The 18,995-nt window shown below is 44.3% G+C and overlaps 2 protein-coding genes across 2 annotated transcripts in view; both read left to right on the top strand.

Moving 5' to 3' along the window:
• Positions 1-9,880, top strand: part of LOC112076710 (voltage-dependent P/Q-type calcium channel subunit alpha-1A) — a 19,267-nt gene extending 9,387 nt beyond the window's left edge. Inside the window, exons 2-5 of the mRNA XM_070441426.1 lie at positions 1,575-1,628; positions 2,873-3,029; positions 7,450-7,857; positions 9,803-9,880. Coding sequence (XP_070297527.1) covers positions 2,955-3,029; positions 7,450-7,857; positions 9,803-9,880 — 561 coding nt within the window. The 5' untranslated portion in view covers positions 1,575-1,628; positions 2,873-2,954. The remainder of the gene's footprint in view (positions 1-1,574; positions 1,629-2,872; positions 3,030-7,449; positions 7,858-9,802) is intronic.
• LOC112076709 (voltage-dependent P/Q-type calcium channel subunit alpha-1A) lies at positions 7,952-15,844 on the top strand. The gene is made up of 7 exons (XM_024143407.2): positions 7,952-8,009; positions 9,803-10,102; positions 10,587-10,725; positions 11,621-11,750; positions 13,268-13,327; positions 13,594-13,699; positions 15,215-15,844. The coding sequence occupies exons 3-6, from the start codon at positions 10,682-10,684 to the stop codon at positions 13,663-13,665; spliced, it is 306 nt and encodes a 101-aa protein (XP_023999175.1). The 5' UTR covers positions 7,952-8,009; positions 9,803-10,102; positions 10,587-10,681; the 3' UTR covers positions 13,666-13,699; positions 15,215-15,844.
• The last annotated feature ends 3,151 nt before the right edge of the window (positions 15,845-18,995 follow it).

Below are 18,995 nucleotides of genomic sequence, written 5' to 3'. Positions count from 1 at the left end.
AACTCTAGACCACCTTTACTCCACACACAGAGACGCGTACAAAGCTCTCCCTCGCCCTCCATTTGGCAAATAAGCAAAAATTAAAGCAGGAAGCACCAGTGACTCTGTCAATAAAAAAATGGTCAGATCGTCCCCACAGTGACCGCGTAAATACCCCAACCAGAAGCCATGGATTACAGGCAACATCCGCACTGAGCTAAAGGCTAGAGCTGCCGCTTTCAAGGAGCGGACTCTAACCCAGACGCTTAAAAGAAATCCCGCTATGCCCTCTGACGAACCATCAAATAAACAAAGTGTCAATACAGGACTAAGATCGAATCGTACTACACCGGCTCCGACGCCCGTCGGATGTGGCAAGGCTTGAAAACCTATTCCCCCTCAGGAGACCGAAAAGATTTGGCATGGGTCCTCAGATCCTCAAAAGGTTCTACAGCTGCATCATCGAGAGCATCCTGACTGGTTGCATCACTGCCTGGTATGGCAACTCTCGGCTCGACGGCAGCAGTACCGAGGCCAAGTCTAGGTCCAACAGGCTTCTAAACAGCTTCTACCCCAATCCATAAGACTCCTGAACATCTAATCAAATGGCTACCCAGACTATTTGCATTGCCCCCCCCCCCCCCCTTTACTCTGCTGCTACTCTATGTTATTATCTAGTCACTTTAATAACTCTACTACATGTACATATGGGGCGGCAGGTAGCCTAGTGGTTAGAGCGTTGGATTTGTAACCAAAGGTTGCAAGATCGAATCCCCGAACTGACAAGGTAAAAAAAAAAATAATAAAAATAATAATCTGTCGTTCTGCCGCTGAACAAGGCAGTTAACCCACTGTTCCTAGGCCGTCATAGAAAATAACAATGTGTTTTTAACTGACTTGCGCACACTGCTCTTTAACTACTTGTAACTTCTATTTCTTATTCTTATTCATATTTTTTAAACTGCATTGTAGGTTAGGGGCTTGTAAGTAAGCGTTTCACTGTTGTATTCGGCGGCATGTGACTAATAAAATTTGGTTTGAAGTCCGCTTTATGTTTTGTTTTCTTGTGAGACTGGTATCATGACAACCCTAAAGGTTGTTTAAACATGGGAAGGTTGTAGCTGCGCTGTTTTTATACACGCCACCTACCCGTAACTAACCCTCCTCCAAACCAACCCCTTCTTCCTACACGAACACACTAACTCACTCTTCTAAACGTTGTCTAAAGGTCGTCTGAAGGTTCTGTAAATGTTGTGAGAAGATTTGCCACATCTTCTTACACTAACTGCCAGGACTCACTCTTTCACTCTTGCGAACGTTGTATAAACGTTGTATATAGTAGAGGTGGAGGGAGGACATTACTAACCTCACTAACCCTATTTCTAGCACCCCTATTTCTCATTACACTAACAACACTCTGAGCACACCCACTCTTCTCAACGTTGTGGAAACGTTGTGGACAGAAAGAAAAAAGGAAATGTTGTGAGAAGGTTGTATATWAACGTTGTGTACGGTAGAAGTGGTGGGAGGAAGGTTGTGGCGACGTTGTTTTTATGTTGGTTGTGTCGCTCCCTCCCTCCTTGTCTCCTCTTCAGAGTGACAGTAACAAAAACTGAGCGTATCGATGCCACAGAGAATGTGCTTGACTGGTATTTACTCGTTTATCTCATTTTACGCTTTACTTTTTTATTTTTTTATTTTTATTTGATCCTTACCTCATCCATCCTTTTCTGATGTTGTTTTTCCTTTATTTTGTTGTTTGTGTCGTTCTTTTGTTAGTGTAGTTTTTTCAGTCTGTCTTTCCGTGCTGTTTCATGATTAGGGTTGCAAAATTCTAAAAACTTCCGGGGGTAAAAAAATATATTTTTAAAAATCTTCAGTTGGATAATTCCAGTTGGAGTTTCTGGAACACCTGGGAACTTTGGGAACGTGTTTGGGTTTTGCCAATCCTAATTCCTGATCCTTGTTTTGGTGTTTGTTCACCTCTGGCTGGCTGTCATTTTGTTAGTAGGTGTGATAAGCTGGCTAGCTGGGGTCGTTGGGGTCAATTCCAGTTTCAATTCAGTAGATTCAAAAGGATGAATTGAAATGTCATATTTGAATTGAAAACTGATAAGGATTTGTCATCATTCACGTCTAGAATGATCTGAAATATCTGAATCGTTGGAGGTAAGAGGTGTTGGTGAGGTACTCGAGGGGGAGTACAGGAGGGGTCATTTGGGAGGGGACCGGGGGTGGGGGTGCAGTTGAGGGGGGCTGACGGCTGTAACACATTTCACCCCCTACCTTCTCAAAAGTCCATGGCTCTGTCTTCACCTCTGTCTTTGTCTCTGTCTCTGTCTTTGTCTCTGTCTTTGTCTCGCAATAAGGGTATCGTTTGTATGCATTGAAACAAATTGTTTGAGATTTTGTTGGTATAATGTTGGTAAAATAATGTGGTTTAAAAATTCAACTAACAAAAAGGTTTACTCAACAAAATCTTGTAATACACAATTTATGTGTAAAGACTACCTTAATTTGAGGTATCTGTCGATGTTTTGGCACTTCCATCATAATCATCTTCACCACCATCATCATCGTAATCATCATCATCATCATCACAGCAACCTCTGCAGTGTATTCCTATGTGGGCTACAGGGACTCTTCTCACTGGCTGTCTGTCTGCTGTTGGGTCTATGACATCATCGCTTAGGGGGGCTGTGAGAAACAAAACATCTAGTTATCTCTTCTATCTCTTCTAACAACATTCACAACTGATCCCCTTCTCTTCTCTTCTTTCTTATCCCTCTCTTCCTTTCCGCATCTTCTTCTTCTACACTTCCCTCTCTCTCTCTCTCTRTCTTTCTTTCTTTCTTTCTTTCTTCCTAATTTTCTTTATTTTCTCTCCCCACAGTAAGGAGCAGCAGAAGAATAACAAGGCTGGTGGTAAATCAGTGTGGGAACAGAGGACCAGTGAGATAAGGAGACAGAATCTGATGACCAGCAGAGAGGCCCTGTACAACGAGATGGACACGGAGGACTGGAAGGTCAGGGGAGAGGGGGAGGGAGAGGTGAGAGACACAGCACACTGGAAGGTCAGGGGAGAGGGGGAGGGAGAGATGAGAGCACACAGCACACTGGAAGGTCAGGGGAGAGGAGAGGGAGAGGTGAGAGACACAGCACACTGGAAGGTCAGGGGAGAGGGGGATGGAGAGATTGAGAGCACAGCAGAGGAAGGTCAGGGAAGGGGGAGGGAGAGGTGAGAGACACAGCACACTGGAAGGTCAGGGGAGGGGGGAGGGAGAGGTGAGAGACACAGAACACTGGAAGGTCAGGGGAGAGGGGAGGGAGAGGTGAGAGACACAGCACACTTAGCTGGTCAGGGGAGAGTGGGAGGGAGAGGTGAGAGACACAGAACACTGGAAGATCGGGGGGATGGAAGAGGGAGAGATGACAGAACGCTGGACAATGCAGGGGGAGGATGGAGAGGTGAGAGGATACAGACACTGGAAGATCAGGGAGAGAGGGAGGGAGAGGTGAGAGATACAGACACTGGAAGATCAGGGGGATGGAGAGGTGAGAGATACAGACACTGGAAGATCGGGGGGATGGAGAGGTGAGAGATACAGACACTGGAAGATCAGGGGGGATGGAGAGAGTGAGAGATACAGACACTGGAAGGTCAGGGGAGAGAGGGGAGGGAGAGGTGAGGGAGAGATACAGACACTGGAGGTCAGGGGAGAGAGGAGGGAGAGGTGAGAGACATGGAGGACTGGAAGGTCTGGGGAGAAGAGGAGGAGAGGTAAGAGATACAGAACACTGGAAGGTCGGGGGGGGGGGGTGAGAGATACAGAGGACTGGAAGGTCAGGGGAGAGGAGGAGGGAGAGGTGAAAGACACAGAAGAACTGGAAGATCAGGGAAGAGAGGGAGAGGTAGAGACACAGAAGACTGGAAGATCAGGGAAGAGGAGGAGGGAGAGGTGAAAGACAGCAGAAGACTGGAAGAAATGTCAGGGGAGAGGAGGAGGGAGAGGTGAAAGACACAGAAGACTGGAGAATGTCAGGGGGAGGAGAGGGAGAGGTGAGAGGATACAGTAGGTCTGAGAAGGTCAGGGGAGAGGAGGAGGGAGAGGTGAGAGCATGGAGGACTAGAAGGTCAGGGGAGGAGGAGGGAGAGTTGAGAGACATGGAGACTGGAAGGTCAGGGAGAGAGGAGGGAGAGGTGAGAGACATGGAGGACTGAGAAGGTCAGGGAAGAGGAGGAGGGGAGAGGTGAGAGACATGGAGGACTGGAAGGTCAGGGGAGAGGAGGAGGGAGAGGTGAGAGACATGGATGCAGAGTCTGGGAGAGGGAGGAGGGAGAGGTGAGAGACATGGAGGACTGAAGGTCAGTGGAGAGGAGGGAGGGAGGGTGAGAGATACAGAGGACTGAGAAGGTCAGGGGAGAGGAGGCGGAGAGGTTGAGAGACATGGAGGACTAGAAGGTCAGGGGAGGGAGGAGGGAGAGGTGAGAGACATGGAGGACTAGCAGGTCTGGGGAGAGGAGGGAGAGGTAAGAGATACAGAGGACGAAAGGTCAGGGGAGAGGAGGAGGAGAGGTGAGAGACATGGAGGACTGGAAGGTCAGGGGAGAGGAGGAGGAGAGGTGAGATAGACATGGAGGACTGGAAGGTCAGGGGAGAGAGAGGGAGAGATGAGAGACATGGAGGACTAGAAGGTCAGGGGAGAGGAGGAGGGAGAGGTGAGAGACATGGAGGACTGGAAGGTCAGGGGAAAGAGGAGGGAGAGGTGGGAGACATGGAGGACTAGAAGGTCAGGGGAGAGGAGGAAGGGAGAAGTTGAGAGACATGGAGACTAGAAGGTCAGGGGAGAGGAGGAGGGAGAGGTGAGAGACATGGAGGACTAGAAGGTCAGGGGAGAGGAGGAGGGAGAGGTGAGGACATGGAGGCTAAGAAGCAGGGGGAGTAGGAGGGAGAGGTGAGAGAACAGGAGGATGGGTCAGGGAGAGCGAGGAGGGAGAGGTGAGAGACATGAAGGACTAGAGGGGTCAGGGAGTAATTAGTATTAAGTACTGAATGATAACAGTAATAACGACACTGTAATGTAAAATGTTACCCTCTAGAGGCCTCAGATAAACATATACTGTGTATGTACACTACGGTCAAAAGCTTTAGAACACCTACTCATTCAAGGGTTTTTCTTTATTTGTATCATTTTCTACATTGTAGAATAATAGTGAAGACATCCAAATATGAAATAACACATATGGAATCATGTATTAACAAAAAGTGTTTAACTAATCAAAATATATTTTAATATTTGAGATTCTTCAAATACGCACTTTTGCCTTGATGACAGCTTTGCACACTCTTGGCATTTGCAATCATCAGGAGTCAAGGAGTCATCAATAGTCAACTGTGTGTATATATAGTAGTTCAGCAAACTTGAGATTTATGGTTCATAATGGCCGCCATATTGGTCCTATGGTTTATAACTTGGCGCCAATATTGGTACCTCTGATTCTGAGGGGTGGGTTAAATGCGGAAGACACCAGCAGTTGAATGTATTTCAGTTGTAACAACTGACTAGGTATTCCCTTTCCTTTATGGGTTATAACACACCATGTTTGGTACCTATGGTTTATAAATGGACATCAATATTGGGACTATGGTTTATAATGCACACCATGTTGGTGGCCTATGGTTTATAGGGCAGCATATTGGTGCCTATGGTTTATAATGCACACCATGTTGGTGCCTCTATGGTTTATAATGGACATCATATTGGTCTATGGTTTATATGGACATCATATCGTACCCTATGGTTTATAATGCACACAATGTTGGTGCCTATGGTTTATAATGGACATCATATTGGTGCCTATGGTTTATAATGCACAACATGTTGGTGCCTATGGTTTATAATGGACATCATATTTGGTGCCTATGGTTTATATGGACATCATATCGGTTACTATGGTTTATATTAATGCACAAACATGGCTGGTTGGTGGCCTTATGGTTTTTTTATTTAAGTTGGATGCCATACATTGGTACATATGGTTTTATAATGCATCAACATGTTCGGTGCCTGTATGGTTTATAATGGACATCATTATTTGGTGCCTATTATGGTTTATAATGCACAACATGTTGGTCGGCATATGAAGTTTTATAATACGGGACATCATATTGGTGCCTATGGTTTAATAATGCACAAGCATGATGGTTTTTTTTTGTTTTGTGCTGCCTATGGTTTTATAATGGACATCATATTGGTAGCCTGTAATGGTTTATCATGGACAATGCAATATTGGGTGCCTATGGTTTATTAATGACAATCATTTTTGGTGCTATGGTTTATTAATGGACATCATATTTTGGTGCTAATGGTTTTATAATGGACATCATTTGGCCTTTATGATTTCGCATGAGATAATGGACCTATGGGTTATATATGGTACATCATATCGGACTTGGTTTATATGCACAACGAGTTGGTCGCCTATGGTTTATAATGGCATCATATTGTACCTATGGTTTATACTGCACAATGTGGTGCATTGGTTTATAATGGGCACCATATTGGTGACCTATGGTTTTAATGGATCATCATATTGGTACCTTTGGTATGCAAAGGGGGATATATTACTGATTTCGAATTTTGCCAGTAAACCACCAGAATTTCTGTGTGGCCTTATCACATGTAAAATATATCAAATATCAAAAGAAGGTGATTTGAAAATAAAATTATGGAATGACTAAACCGTATAAACATTGTCCTAAAAATAAAGAATCAACTTAGTGAATACCGCTGGTGTTTAATATGAGTTTCAGCATAATATATCCTTTCTATATTTTTTTACACTTGTATTTATTTTACTGTGTCAGTATTTAATTTTTGTAAATGTTCTGCCGTGAAACTGGTGGCAGTTGTGAAGAAAGTCAACAGTTGGAAGAGTTGCAGCGTTAWTTGAAAATAACGCTGTTGTTGATTAAATGCTTTTTCCATTAACGAGGCTATTTTCTCTTGATCCATATGGTCTATCCATTAGAAACTTATGGACAATATGTGAATACATTTTTTATTAAGTTATTCAGGTCTGAATGACCAAAGTTACCATAGATTGCCATAGATGACCTGTTAATTACCAAAATTGCAGACGATTACGGTAACTTTGGTAAATTACTGGTAGCTATTGGTGCCAAAAATGTCCCACTAGTTACATCCACAATTAGAGCCTTTGGTGACAAAATGGCGGACTGTTTGCTAAACTCTGTATATCTCTGGTTCTAGGAGTAGGGTTCAGGAAAGGAGAAAGGATTTGAGTTAGAAGAGAATATACATAGGGTTTTCTTTATTTATGGAAGAATCTTAACTTGAGGTCCACGTGTTAGTATTCTGCCCTTGTTGTTTGCCTATATAAAGTAACATATTGATCCAGTTTCAGAAGATAACATCATTACCATCCTTAACCCCCTCCCTCCCCAGGTGTCGTACCCCCATCGTGCGGGGGACATGAAGACCCACCTAGACCGTCCGCTGGTGGTCAACCCCCAGGACAACCGCAACAACAACACCAACAAGACCCGGCCCGGAGAGCCCCCTCTAGACCCGCAGGACACCCTGGGTCACCAGAGGGCTGAAGAATACATCAGACGCCAGGCCTGCTACCATCAGAGGAACAGGGGGGGCGAACCAAGGGGAGTTAGTGGCACAGAGAGAGAGGCCCGTCTGAGGCACGGGGGGAGCAGATTGTCCCTGCAGACGCTGGAGGGTATTGAAGAAAGAAGGGAACATGGAAGGAGATGTAGGCATAAAGAAGGGAAGGAGGGGAGGAGTGTGTCACCGCATTATAGCGAGGGAGGAGTGGGGGATGAGAAGAGGAGGCACAGGAGGGTTAGGAGGGAGGGGGAGGAGGGAGGGAGAAGGCATAAGTGTAAGGGGACAGAAGGGGTAGTGGTAGGGGAGGGGGGTGAGGTAGAGGGGGAGGGGAGGAGGCCGAGGCGTCATCGGCATGGAGAGAGGAGCCGACAGCATCGAGTTAGAAAGTGAGTGACAGGGTCCGTGTGTCTGTGTCTGAATCTGTCAATATCAAACCTAATGTTTCCTTTGGGGATCAAAAGTATATACACTACCGTTCAAAAGTTTGGGGTCACTTAAAAATGTCCTTGTTTTCCATGAAAACATACATGAAATGAGTTGCAAAATGAATAGGAAATATAGTCAAGACTTTGACAAGGTTATAAATAATAATTTAATTTAAATAATAATTGTGTCCTTCAAACTTTACTTTCGTCAAAGAATCTTCCATTTGCAGCAATTACAGCCTTGCAGACCTTTGGCATTSTAGTTGTCAATTTGTTGAGGTAATCTGAAGAGATTTCACCTCATGCTTCCTGAAGCACCTCCCACGAGTTGGATTGGCTTGATGGGCACTTCTTAYGTACCATACGGTCAAGCTGCTCCCACAACAGCTCAATAGGGTTGAGATCCGGTGACTGTGCAGGCCACTCCATTATAGACAGAATACCAGCTGACTGCTTCTTCCCTAAATAGTTCTTGCATAGTTTGGAGCTGTGCTTTGGGTCATTGTCCTGTTGTAGGAGGAAATTGGCTCCAATTAAGCACCGTCCACAGGGTATGACATGACCATGTACAAATCTCCCACTTTACCACTACCAAAGCACCCCCAGACCATCACGTTGCCTCCACCATGCTTGACAGATGGCGTCAAGCACTCCTCCAGCATCTTTTCTGCATCTCACGAATGTTCTTCTTTGTGATCCAAACACCTCAAACTTAGATTCATCTGTCCTTAACACTTTTTTTCCAATCTTCCCCTGTCCAGTGTCTGTGTTCTTTTGCCCATCTGAGATATGGCTTTTTCTTTGCAACTCTGCCTAGAAGGCCAGCATCCCGGAGTCATCTCCTCACTGTTGACATTGAGACTGGTGTTTTGCGGGTACTTTTTAATGAAGCTGCCAGTTGAGGACTTGTGAGGCATCAGTTTCTCAAACTAGACACTCTAATTTACTTGTCCTCTTGCTCAGTTGTGCACCGGGGCCTCCCATTCCTCTTTCTATTCTGGTTAGAGCCAGTTTGTGCTGTTCTGTGAAGGGAGTAGTACACAGAGCGTTGTACAAGATCTACAGTTTCTTGGCAATTTCTCACATGGAATAGCCTTCATTTCTCAGAACAAGAATAGTCTGACAAGTTTCAAGAGAAAGTATCTTTGTTTCGGGCCATTTTGAGCTGTAATCGAACCCACAAATGCTAGTGGCTCCAGATACTCAACTAGTCTAAAGTAGGCCAGTTGTATTGCTTCTATAATCAGAACACAGTTTCAGCTGTGTAACATAATTGCAAAAGGGTTTCTAATGATCAATTAGCCTTTTAAATGATAAACTTGGATTAGCTAACACAACGTGCCATTGGAACACAGGAGTGATGGTTGCTGATAATGGGCCTCTGTACGCCTATGTAGATATTCCATTAAATAATCTGCCGTTTTCAGCTAAAACAGTCATTTACAACATTAACAATGTCTACACTGTATTTCTGATCAATTTGATGTTATTTTAATAGACAAGAAAATTTGCTTTTCTTTCGAAAACAAGGACATTTCTAAGTGACCTCAAACTTTTGAACGGTAGTGTAGATTGCTATTGATTTGTCTAAGCCAGTATCCTGTCCTGTATGTCATTACATGAGCAGCATAGTAACTGTGGTTTTTTCAAGATATCACTGTCCTTGTGCCTGCCTCCCCCCAACCTCTACCCCCTCTCACTCTTCCTCTCTTTCCTCTCCCTCCCTCTCCTCCCACCTCCCATCCCTCCTTCAGAGACCACCACTGCAGTGGTCCCAACCTCTCCACGCTCGGCCCATCCTCAGACAGGACAGTCAGTCAGGGAAGACCTAGACAACCTCCTCAACAACAGCAAACTACACGACACACCCTCCACCCGCTGCCCCGGGCCACCCTGACCTTGTGAATAACCTCCTGAACCGCAGTGTGACAGCAGACACACAGCACCATAGTATGGACAGTCTAATTCTGACCAGTATGGCCAAGCCGGCTCATATGGTCGTGGATATGATGCCTCCTGTCTATCCATATCCCTACACAATGCCATCCTGCAAGGTGTGTGTGTGTGTGTGTGTGTGTGTGTGTGTGTGTGTGTGTGTGTGTGTGTGTGTGTGTGTGTGGTGTGTGTGTGTGTGTGTGTGTGTGTGTGTGTGTGGTGTGTGTGTGTGTGTGTGTGTGTGTGTGTGTGTGTGTGTGAGAGAGAGTTTATGTATGGGTGGTGAATGTAGTATTTTGGATCATTCTAATACTTTGACACTCTCTTGACTCTCTTCATCTCTCTTTCCTCTCTCCTCTCTCTCCCACTCTCTCTCTCTCTCGGTCTCTCTCTCTCTTTCTCTCTCTCCTCTTCATCTCTCTCTCTCTCTCCCCTCTCTCTGTCTCTCTCTCTCTCTCCTCTCTATGTCTCTCTCTCTCTCTCTTCTCTTCTCTCTCTCTCTCTCTCTCTCCTCTCTCTCTCTCTCTCTCTCTCTCTCTCTCCTCTCTCCTCTCTCCCCCTCTCTCTGTCTCTCTCTCTCACTCTCTCTTCTCTTCATCTCAGTGAACAAGAACGCTAACACAGACCAGAAAAAGAAGGATGAGGAGAAGAAGGAGGAAGAGGAGGATGAAGGGGGCGATGAAGATGGTCCCAAACCAATGCCCCCGTTCAGCTCCTGTTTCATACTGTCCACCACCAACCCGTGAGTGTGTGTGTGTGTGTGTGTGTGTGTGTGGTGTGTGTGTTGTGTGTGTGTTGTGTGTGTGTGTGGTGTGTGTGTGTGTGTGTGTGTGTGTGTGTGTGTGTGTGTGTTGTGTGTGTGTGTGCGTGGTGTTGGTACACTATATATACAAAAGTATGTGGACACCCCTTCAAATTAGTGGATTCAGCCATTTATACAGGTGTATAAAATCGACCGCCGAGTACTTAAGCACGTAGTAAATTGTCTGTCCTCGGTTGCAACACTCACTACCAAGTTCCAAACTGCATCCGGAAGCAACGTCAGCACAAGAACTGTTAGTCGGGAGTTTCCATGGCCGAGCAGCCGCACACAAACCTAAGATCACCATGCACAATGACCTGACCTGACCTCAACCCCATCGAACACCTTCGGGATGAATTGGAACTCAGACTGCGAGCCAGGCCTAATCGCCCAACATCAGTCCCCGACCTCACTAATGCTCTTGTGGCTGAATGGAAGCAAGTCCCCGCAGCAWTGTTCCAACATCTAATGGAAAGCCTTCCCAGAAGAGTGGAGTCTGTTATAACAGCAAAGGAGGTACCAACTCCATATTAATGCCCATGATTTTGGAATGAGATGTTCGAGGAGCAGGTGTCCACATACTTTTGGTCATGTGGTGTATGTGTGATAGAGAGAGAAGTGATGTTCAGGAAACTGAAGATGGGAGTACCAGTCCAATCTCAACCACACAGACCAGGTTCCCGGATGCGTAGTCCATTTGGTCAGATGTTGGAACTTGCAAGGAGCCCCATGATTCCTAGAATAATAAGACAGAGTAACAAGCTAGCTACACAAACTATTGAAACAGTATGCATCACTTTGTGGGTGCGTTGTATTGTGCGTGTGTGTGTTGCAGGTTCCGTAGGTGCTGCCACTACATCCTGACCAGGAAGTACTTTGAGTTCAGTATCCTGTCTGTGATCGCCATGAGCAGCATCGCCCTGGCTGCAGAAGACCCTGTCTGTCCTGAGTCACCAAGCAACCAAGTGAGACAACACACATCTGTCTGTATGCCTGTTACTCTTCTCTTCTTTCTATCCGGCTGTCTCTGGTGGTCTTTCCACTCGTGGTGTGTATTTCTCTGAATCGCCTCTCAACAACATGAGACAACACCTCTGCGCTTGTCTGTCTGTCTGTCTCTCTCTGTCTCTCTCCGTCTGTCTGTCTCTCTCCTTCTGTCTTCTCTCTTGTATCTCTGTCTGTCTGTTTCTCTCCGTCTGTCTCTCTTTGTATCTCTGTCTGTCTGTCTCTCTCCGTCTGTCTGTCTCTCTTTGTATCTCTGTCTGTCTGTCTCTCTCCGTCTGTCTGTCTCTCTTTGTATCTCTGTCTGTCTGTCTCTCTCCGTCTGTCTGTCTCTTCTTTGTATCTCTGTCTGTCTGTCTCTCTCCGTCTGTCTGTCTCTCTTTGTATCTCTGTCTGTCTGTCTCTCTCCGTCTGTCTGTCTCTCTTTGTATCTCTGTCTCTCTGTCTCTCTCGTCTCTCTGTCTCTCTCTGTTTCTCTGTCTCTCTCTATTTCTCTGTCTCTCTCTGTCTCTCTCCATCTGTCTGTCTCTCTCTGTCTTCTCTCTTTTGTTCTCTGTCTGTGTTCCTGTGGCTGTCTTTCTCTGTCCGTTTGTCTGCCTCTTGTCTTTCTATATATCTTCTCACTGTCTCCTCTGTCTCTCTCTGTCTCTCTCTGTCTGTCTCTCTCTGTCTCTCTGTCTCTGTCTGTCTGTCTCTCTGTCTCTCGTCTCTGTCTCTTGTCTCTCTCTGTCTCTCTCTGTCTGTCTTTGTCTCTCTCTGTCTGTCTGTATCTCTCCGTCTGTCTGTCTCTCTCTGTCTTCTCTCTTTTGTTCTCTGTGTGAGTGTCTCTATGTCTCTGTCTGTATCCTGTGGCTGTCTTTCTCTGTCCGTTTGTCTGCTCTGTCTTTCTTCTTTATCTATTTCTATAATGTTATTATAGTGTAAGGTATGTATCTAATCTAGTTCATCTGTATAGTGTACAGGTATGTGATCTATCTAGTTCTATCTGTTAGTGTACAGGTATGTATCTATCTATTCTATAATGTGTATGTATAGTGTACAGGTATGTGATCTATCTATTTTATATCATGTGTATGTATAGTGTACAGGTATGTGATCTATCTATATTATATAATGTGTATGTATAGTGTACAGGTATGTGATCTATCTATTTCTATAATGTGTATGTATAGTGTACAGGTAGTGATCTATCTATTTCTATAATGTTATGTATAGTGTACAGGTATGTGATTATCTATTTCTATAATGTGTATGATAGTGTACAGGTATGTGATCTATCTATTTATAGAATGTGTATGTATAGTGTACAGGTATGTGATCTATCTATTTATATAATGTGTATGTATAGTGTACAGGTATGTGATCTATCTATTTATATAATGTGTATGTATAGTGTACAGGTATGTGATCTATCTATTTATTCATGTGATGTAAGTTACAGGTATGTGATCTATCTTGGTACCTCACTCTGTCGTCTCAGGTGCTGAAATACTTTGACTATGTCTTCACGGGCGTCTTCACGTTTGAGATGTTGATCAAGGTAGTATACAGTGTGTTAATGTCTGTTTTAGAGTCTGTATGCGTGTGTGCCTGTGTGAGTGTGCTTGCGTTCATGAGTGCCCTATTGTGTGGTGTGTGTGTGTGTGTGTGTGTGTGTGTGTGTGTGTGTGTGTGTGTGTGTGTGTGTGTGTGTGGTGTGTGTGTGTGTGTGTGTGTGTGTGTGTGTGTGTGTGTGTGTGTGTGTGGTGTGTGTGTGTGTGTGTGTGTGTGGTGTGTGTGTACAACAACACCTCTCCTCTGTCCCAGATGGTGGTGCTAGGCCTGTTCTACATCAGGGTTCATACTTCAGGGACCTGTGGAACATCCTGGACTTTATAGTGGTTAGTGGTGCTCTGGTGGCCTTCGCCTTCACGTAAGTGTCCCTCGAAACCTCCCCGCATGCATGCTACTGCCCCTCACCGCTCGTCACTCCACCTCCCCGGTTCATAACGTGACCTTGTCACATCACCTCGTTATTATTTAGTACCAGTTCGCCTCACTACGTTGCCCGCCTCCCCCCTCCCCCTCAGCATGTCTCCCCCTCTTGACTCCTCTTTTCATCACCCTGTCTTTCAGTTGTCTTTCACTCCTTTGCCTGATGCATTGTCTGGCCCTTACTGGCTCAACACTATATATGTGTCTCTCTTTCCTGTATTCCATGTTCTCTCTCGTTCTCATCCCTCCATCTCTCGTTTCCTCTGTGCCTGTTGCCCTGTTTCCTGGCCTAACACTGTCTGTGTGTCTCTCTTTTTTGTCATTATTTTTGTTGATTATTTGTTGATTATTTCTCTGACTAGTCACACAGCACTGGCCTGACCTCTTTCTCTCTCCCTCTCTCTCTCTCTCTCTACCATCTCTCTCTCCGTCCTAAGCGGCCTCTCCATCTCTGTGTCTTTGTGTCTCATCCACTCTCTCACTATGAGACTCAACTCTCTAGTCTACATCTGCCTTTTCCATGTCTTTCATTCAGTATTTCATCACATCTGCACATTTCACTCTTACACTCCTCCCAACCAGCACAAGTCAGCCGGCCATCTTACTAACGATTCCTCCAGTTTACCTTACACGACTCACTCCAACATCCTACCTGCAACCTTTACCCAACACCCCCCCCCCCCACCACCTTCCCAAACCTAGCCCTCAGCTGCCCTCCCACCCAACTACTTGCATCTAACCCCTGCCCCTCCACCTCCCTTCCCCAACCTAGCTCACTGTTGCATCCCCCTCCAACCTCCCTTCCCCCAAAAACCTCCCACTCCCTCAAACCACACTAAATGCACCCCTACCCAATCACCTGACCACCTAATCCCTCCCCCAACTTTCTCCACATCTCCCAGCCTTCAACTGCACCCAATCATCCCCTCCCTCCACCCCCTCCCCAAACCTCCCCCCTGAGAGCGCCCCGTCCCCCTTACGCTGTGTGAGGCTGAGGGTTCCCCAGGCACCCGGTAACCCTCTAGTGCCCAGGTCGTTCTGGTTCAGAGCTGCGAGGCACACACCTTGCCCTGTCCTCCCGTTACATCACACACCTCACACACACACACACACCTTTACACACCCGTTAATGGTTACCGGTAATCACTCCACTCATCCACCAGAAGAGCAGGTATTTGACTATTTATTATCCTCTGCACGGCCTGGGGGAGCCTGGGGGAGCGTGGGGGAGCCGAGAAAGGGAAGGAGGGAGGAGAGGGGTGAATGTTTGGGGTAGGTCACTGAGGGTGGAATGATTTTTTATCTTGAGATATTGTCCGCATATCGACAGTTATATATGGATATATGTGCCTGAGTATGAATGAGCGAGAGAATGGAGACGAGAGGCGGAAGATGGAGGAAGGAGAGAGAGAAGGACAGAATGAAAGAGCGTGTGTGTGTACATCCTCCTCAGCTCCAATGGCATGCCTGCGCTGGGACTCACATGGATTACACGACGACATCACACAAACCTGTCTGGGATGTGTTACGATGAGGTGCTGACGGTGTTGATGATGTAACAAGAGGAAGAAGCTGAACGTGTGTCTGATTGAGATGTCACTAACATTCTATGACGCAGAATGTGACCAATGTTTTGATCAAGGTGCTACACATAGAATTAGGAATTAGAACACTAGAATGGTCATGATCCTTCTTATGATGGGATAAAGGTCAGCCATTTTGGTCAGGGCGTTGGTCAACCGTGGTTTGACAGTGTTGTGATCAGATATTGTGTAAAATAATGAATTTGAAGACTGCATCTGCACTGTGTTTGTTAGCTAGCCAGCCAGTTTAGAGGAATGATTCCATTAATCAAATGAACTGCCAATATGCCAACATTCCATTCAGACAATGCYGTCAACCCACAGCCATACACTGGCTGAAATCAGTTGATGATAGGACTTAGACAAGTTGTAAATGCAACAAGTACTGATTGTATCATATAATCGCACTCACAGCATTCCAAGAAAACTACAATGGAGAGATTAAAGGTCTGTTTACATATATTTTAGAGGCTGTGAGTGAAGTGGAAAAAGTGACCAATTGTCATACTTATTAAGATATAGAAAATGACTCAAGTGAAAGTCACCCAGTATAAATATACTTAAGTATCAAAAGTAAATGTAATTGCAAAATTATCCTTAAGTATCAAAAGGGAAAGTATAAATCATTTCAAATTCCTGATATCAAAACCAGTTGAGCTGACAGGCGTTTTGCACTGTTTAGCTCTGGCTTTAGTTATCAATCTAGCAAGAGGGCAATATTTTATTCATGTAGTAGTGTGTAGTAGCTTTCACCTGGAATTGTTTATTTATGTCTGAGAAAAAAACACTTTTTGACCCATATGATCTACTACACAATAAACGTATAATAAAACATATACCAAGATGATGATAAATTAAATTACATTGTGAATGAATAAGCATTTTCATACTTTATAATATGTCCACATATAGTTAGAATCTGTTTTAGGAACATCCACCCAAAATATTTCACCTCTTTATTCTTTATTACTTTACCAAACATATCATGACATTAGTGATAGTCAAAATCTATAAAATGTGTGATTGTCTAAACATTTGGGCCATTGAAACAGTGTGCATTCCTCCTATAGACAAVGGGAGAAGGGCTATGTAAAGGGGACGATTTTGTTTAACTTCCACAACTATAACTTTTTTTACTTACTTTAGGTTTAAGGCAGTGTGTAGGTCCCATTATTTATCGTAGCGCTAGGTAGGTAACGTCGCAGTGATATAAATGGATGTAATGCTGCTGCTGACCACCAGAGGGAGGCAAATACAAGGTTATTTGACAGGACCTTTTATTTACCTTTATTTAACTTGGCAAGTCAGTTAAGAGCAAATTCTTATTTTCAATGATGGCCTAGGAACAGTGGGTTAACTGCCTTGATCAGAATGACAGATTTTTACCTTGTCAGCTTGAGGATTCGATCTTGCATTCTTTCGGTTGCTAGTCCAACGCTCTAACCACTAGGCTACCTGCCGCCCCGATGGTCCTAGGAAGGTCTGGATCGCTAGATTGCTGTCTTCTGACATGAAATGGTGGAAAATCAATAAAATAAGTCATGTAAACATATACATATTTTTAAGAGGTTGCAAACCAGAATGCACAATGTTCTACATTTTTAAAATTACTGATAGACATCATTTACAAACAAAGCATTTGTGTTTAGTGAGTCTGCCAGATCAGAGGCAGTAGGGAGAACCAGGGATGTTCTCTTGATAAGTGCGTAAATTGGACCATTTTCCTGTCTTGCGAAGCATTCAAAATGAAARGAGTAATTTTGCATGTCAGGGAAAATGTAGGGCTTGAAAAGTACATTGTTTTATTTAGGAATGTAGTGAAGTTGTTGAAAAAATATAAAATTTAAAGTAGAAATACCCCCAAAAACTACTATTTTTACTTAAGTACTTTACAACACTGGCTATTAATACAGACAATTGGTATAAACCCTTATAAACTATCTTTGTAATTATATGACAAGCTTTTAGGTTGACAATAATTATATTACACAATTTCTGATATATCACATGCCTTTTATTTTTCTGCATAAGTAAAATCAGGAGTCTACTGGCAGTCATTCCAATTAGACTGGTTTGAAGTTCTCCCTGTCCAATATCGCTTCCATTTTCACTACATTCTGGAACTTTGAGGATGTATGACATGGCCCCTCTAGTAATTTAATTGGATCTCTGTGGTGCTACCAAGGTGACCTTTTGTGTTTCTGGACAGCTGCCGGTTGCTATGGTTACTAGATTGTTCATGTAGCATGAATGTGACAATAACAAGGTCGCTATGGTAACTTGATTGATGATGTAGCATGCAGTAATTGTACATGTGCATTGAACATGTGCATTGAACATTGTACATGTGCAGTGTGACAAGTACAAAGCTAGAAGACCACAAGGACTGAGGAAGATGTACATACAAGGGTGTATATATGCACAGCATTGATCAGTCCATATACAGTGCCTTGCAAAAGTATTCATCCCCCTTGGTGTTTTCCTATTTTGTTGCATTACAACCTGTAATTTAAATGGATTTTTATTTAGATTTCATGTAATGGACATACACAAAATAGTCCAAATTGATCAAGTGAAATTCAAAAAATTACTTGTTTCAAAAAATTCTACAAAAACAAAATGGGAAAAGTGGTGCGTGCATATGTATTCACCCTCTTTGCTATGAAGCCCCTAAATAAAATCTGGTGCAACCAAGTACCTTCAGTAATATAATAAGTCACATAATTAGTTCAATAAAGTTCACCTGTGTGCAATCTAAGTGTCACATGAATATATACACCTGTTCTGAAAGGCCCCAGAGTGCAACACCACTAAGCAAGAGGTACCACCAAGCAAGTGGCACCATAAAGACCAAGGAGCTCTCCAAACAGGTCAGGGACAAAGTTGTGGAGAAGTACAGATCAGGGTTGGGTTATAAGAAAACATCAGAAACTTTTAACATCCCACAGAGCACCATTAAATCCATTATTAAAAAATGGAAAGAATATGGCACCACAACAAACCTGCCAAGAGAGGGCCACCCACCAAAACTCACAGACCAGGCAAGGAGGGCATTAATCAGAGAGGCAACAAAGAGACCAAAGATAACCCTGAAGGAGCTGCAAAGCTCCACAGCGGAGATTGGAGCATCTATCCATAGGACCACTTTAAGCCGTACACTCCACAGAGCTGGGCTTTACGGAAGAGTGGCCGGAAAAAAGACATTGCTGAAATAAATAAATAAATAAGCAAAGACATTTGGTGTTTGCCAAAAGGCATGTGGGAGACTCCCCAAACATATGGAAGAAGGTACTCTGGTCAGATGAGACAAAAAAAAATGCTTTTTGGCCATCAAGGAAAACGCTATGTCTGGCACAAACCCAACACCTCCCATCACCCCGAGAATACCATCCCCACTGTGAAGCATGGTGGTGGTAGCATCATGCTGTGGGGATGTTTTTCATCGTCAGGGCCTGGGAAACTGGTCAGAATTGAAGGAATGATGGATGGCACTAAATACAGAGAAATACTTGAGGGAAACCTGTTTCAGTCTTCCAGAGATTTGAGACTGGGACCTTCCAGCAGGACAATGACCCTAAGCATACTGCTAAAGCAACCCGAGTGGTTTAAGGGGAAACATTTAAATGTCTTGGAATGGCCTAGTCAAAACCC

The sequence above is a fragment of the Salvelinus sp. IW2-2015 genome, unplaced genomic scaffold (genome assembly GCF_002910315.2).
Source record: "Salvelinus sp. IW2-2015 unplaced genomic scaffold, ASM291031v2 Un_scaffold3946, whole genome shotgun sequence".
Classification (NCBI taxonomy): domain Eukaryota; kingdom Metazoa; phylum Chordata; class Actinopteri; order Salmoniformes; family Salmonidae; genus Salvelinus; species Salvelinus sp. IW2-2015.
The sequence above is the reverse complement of the archived record's forward strand: the minus strand, read 5'-3'. Positions and strand labels throughout refer to the sequence as shown.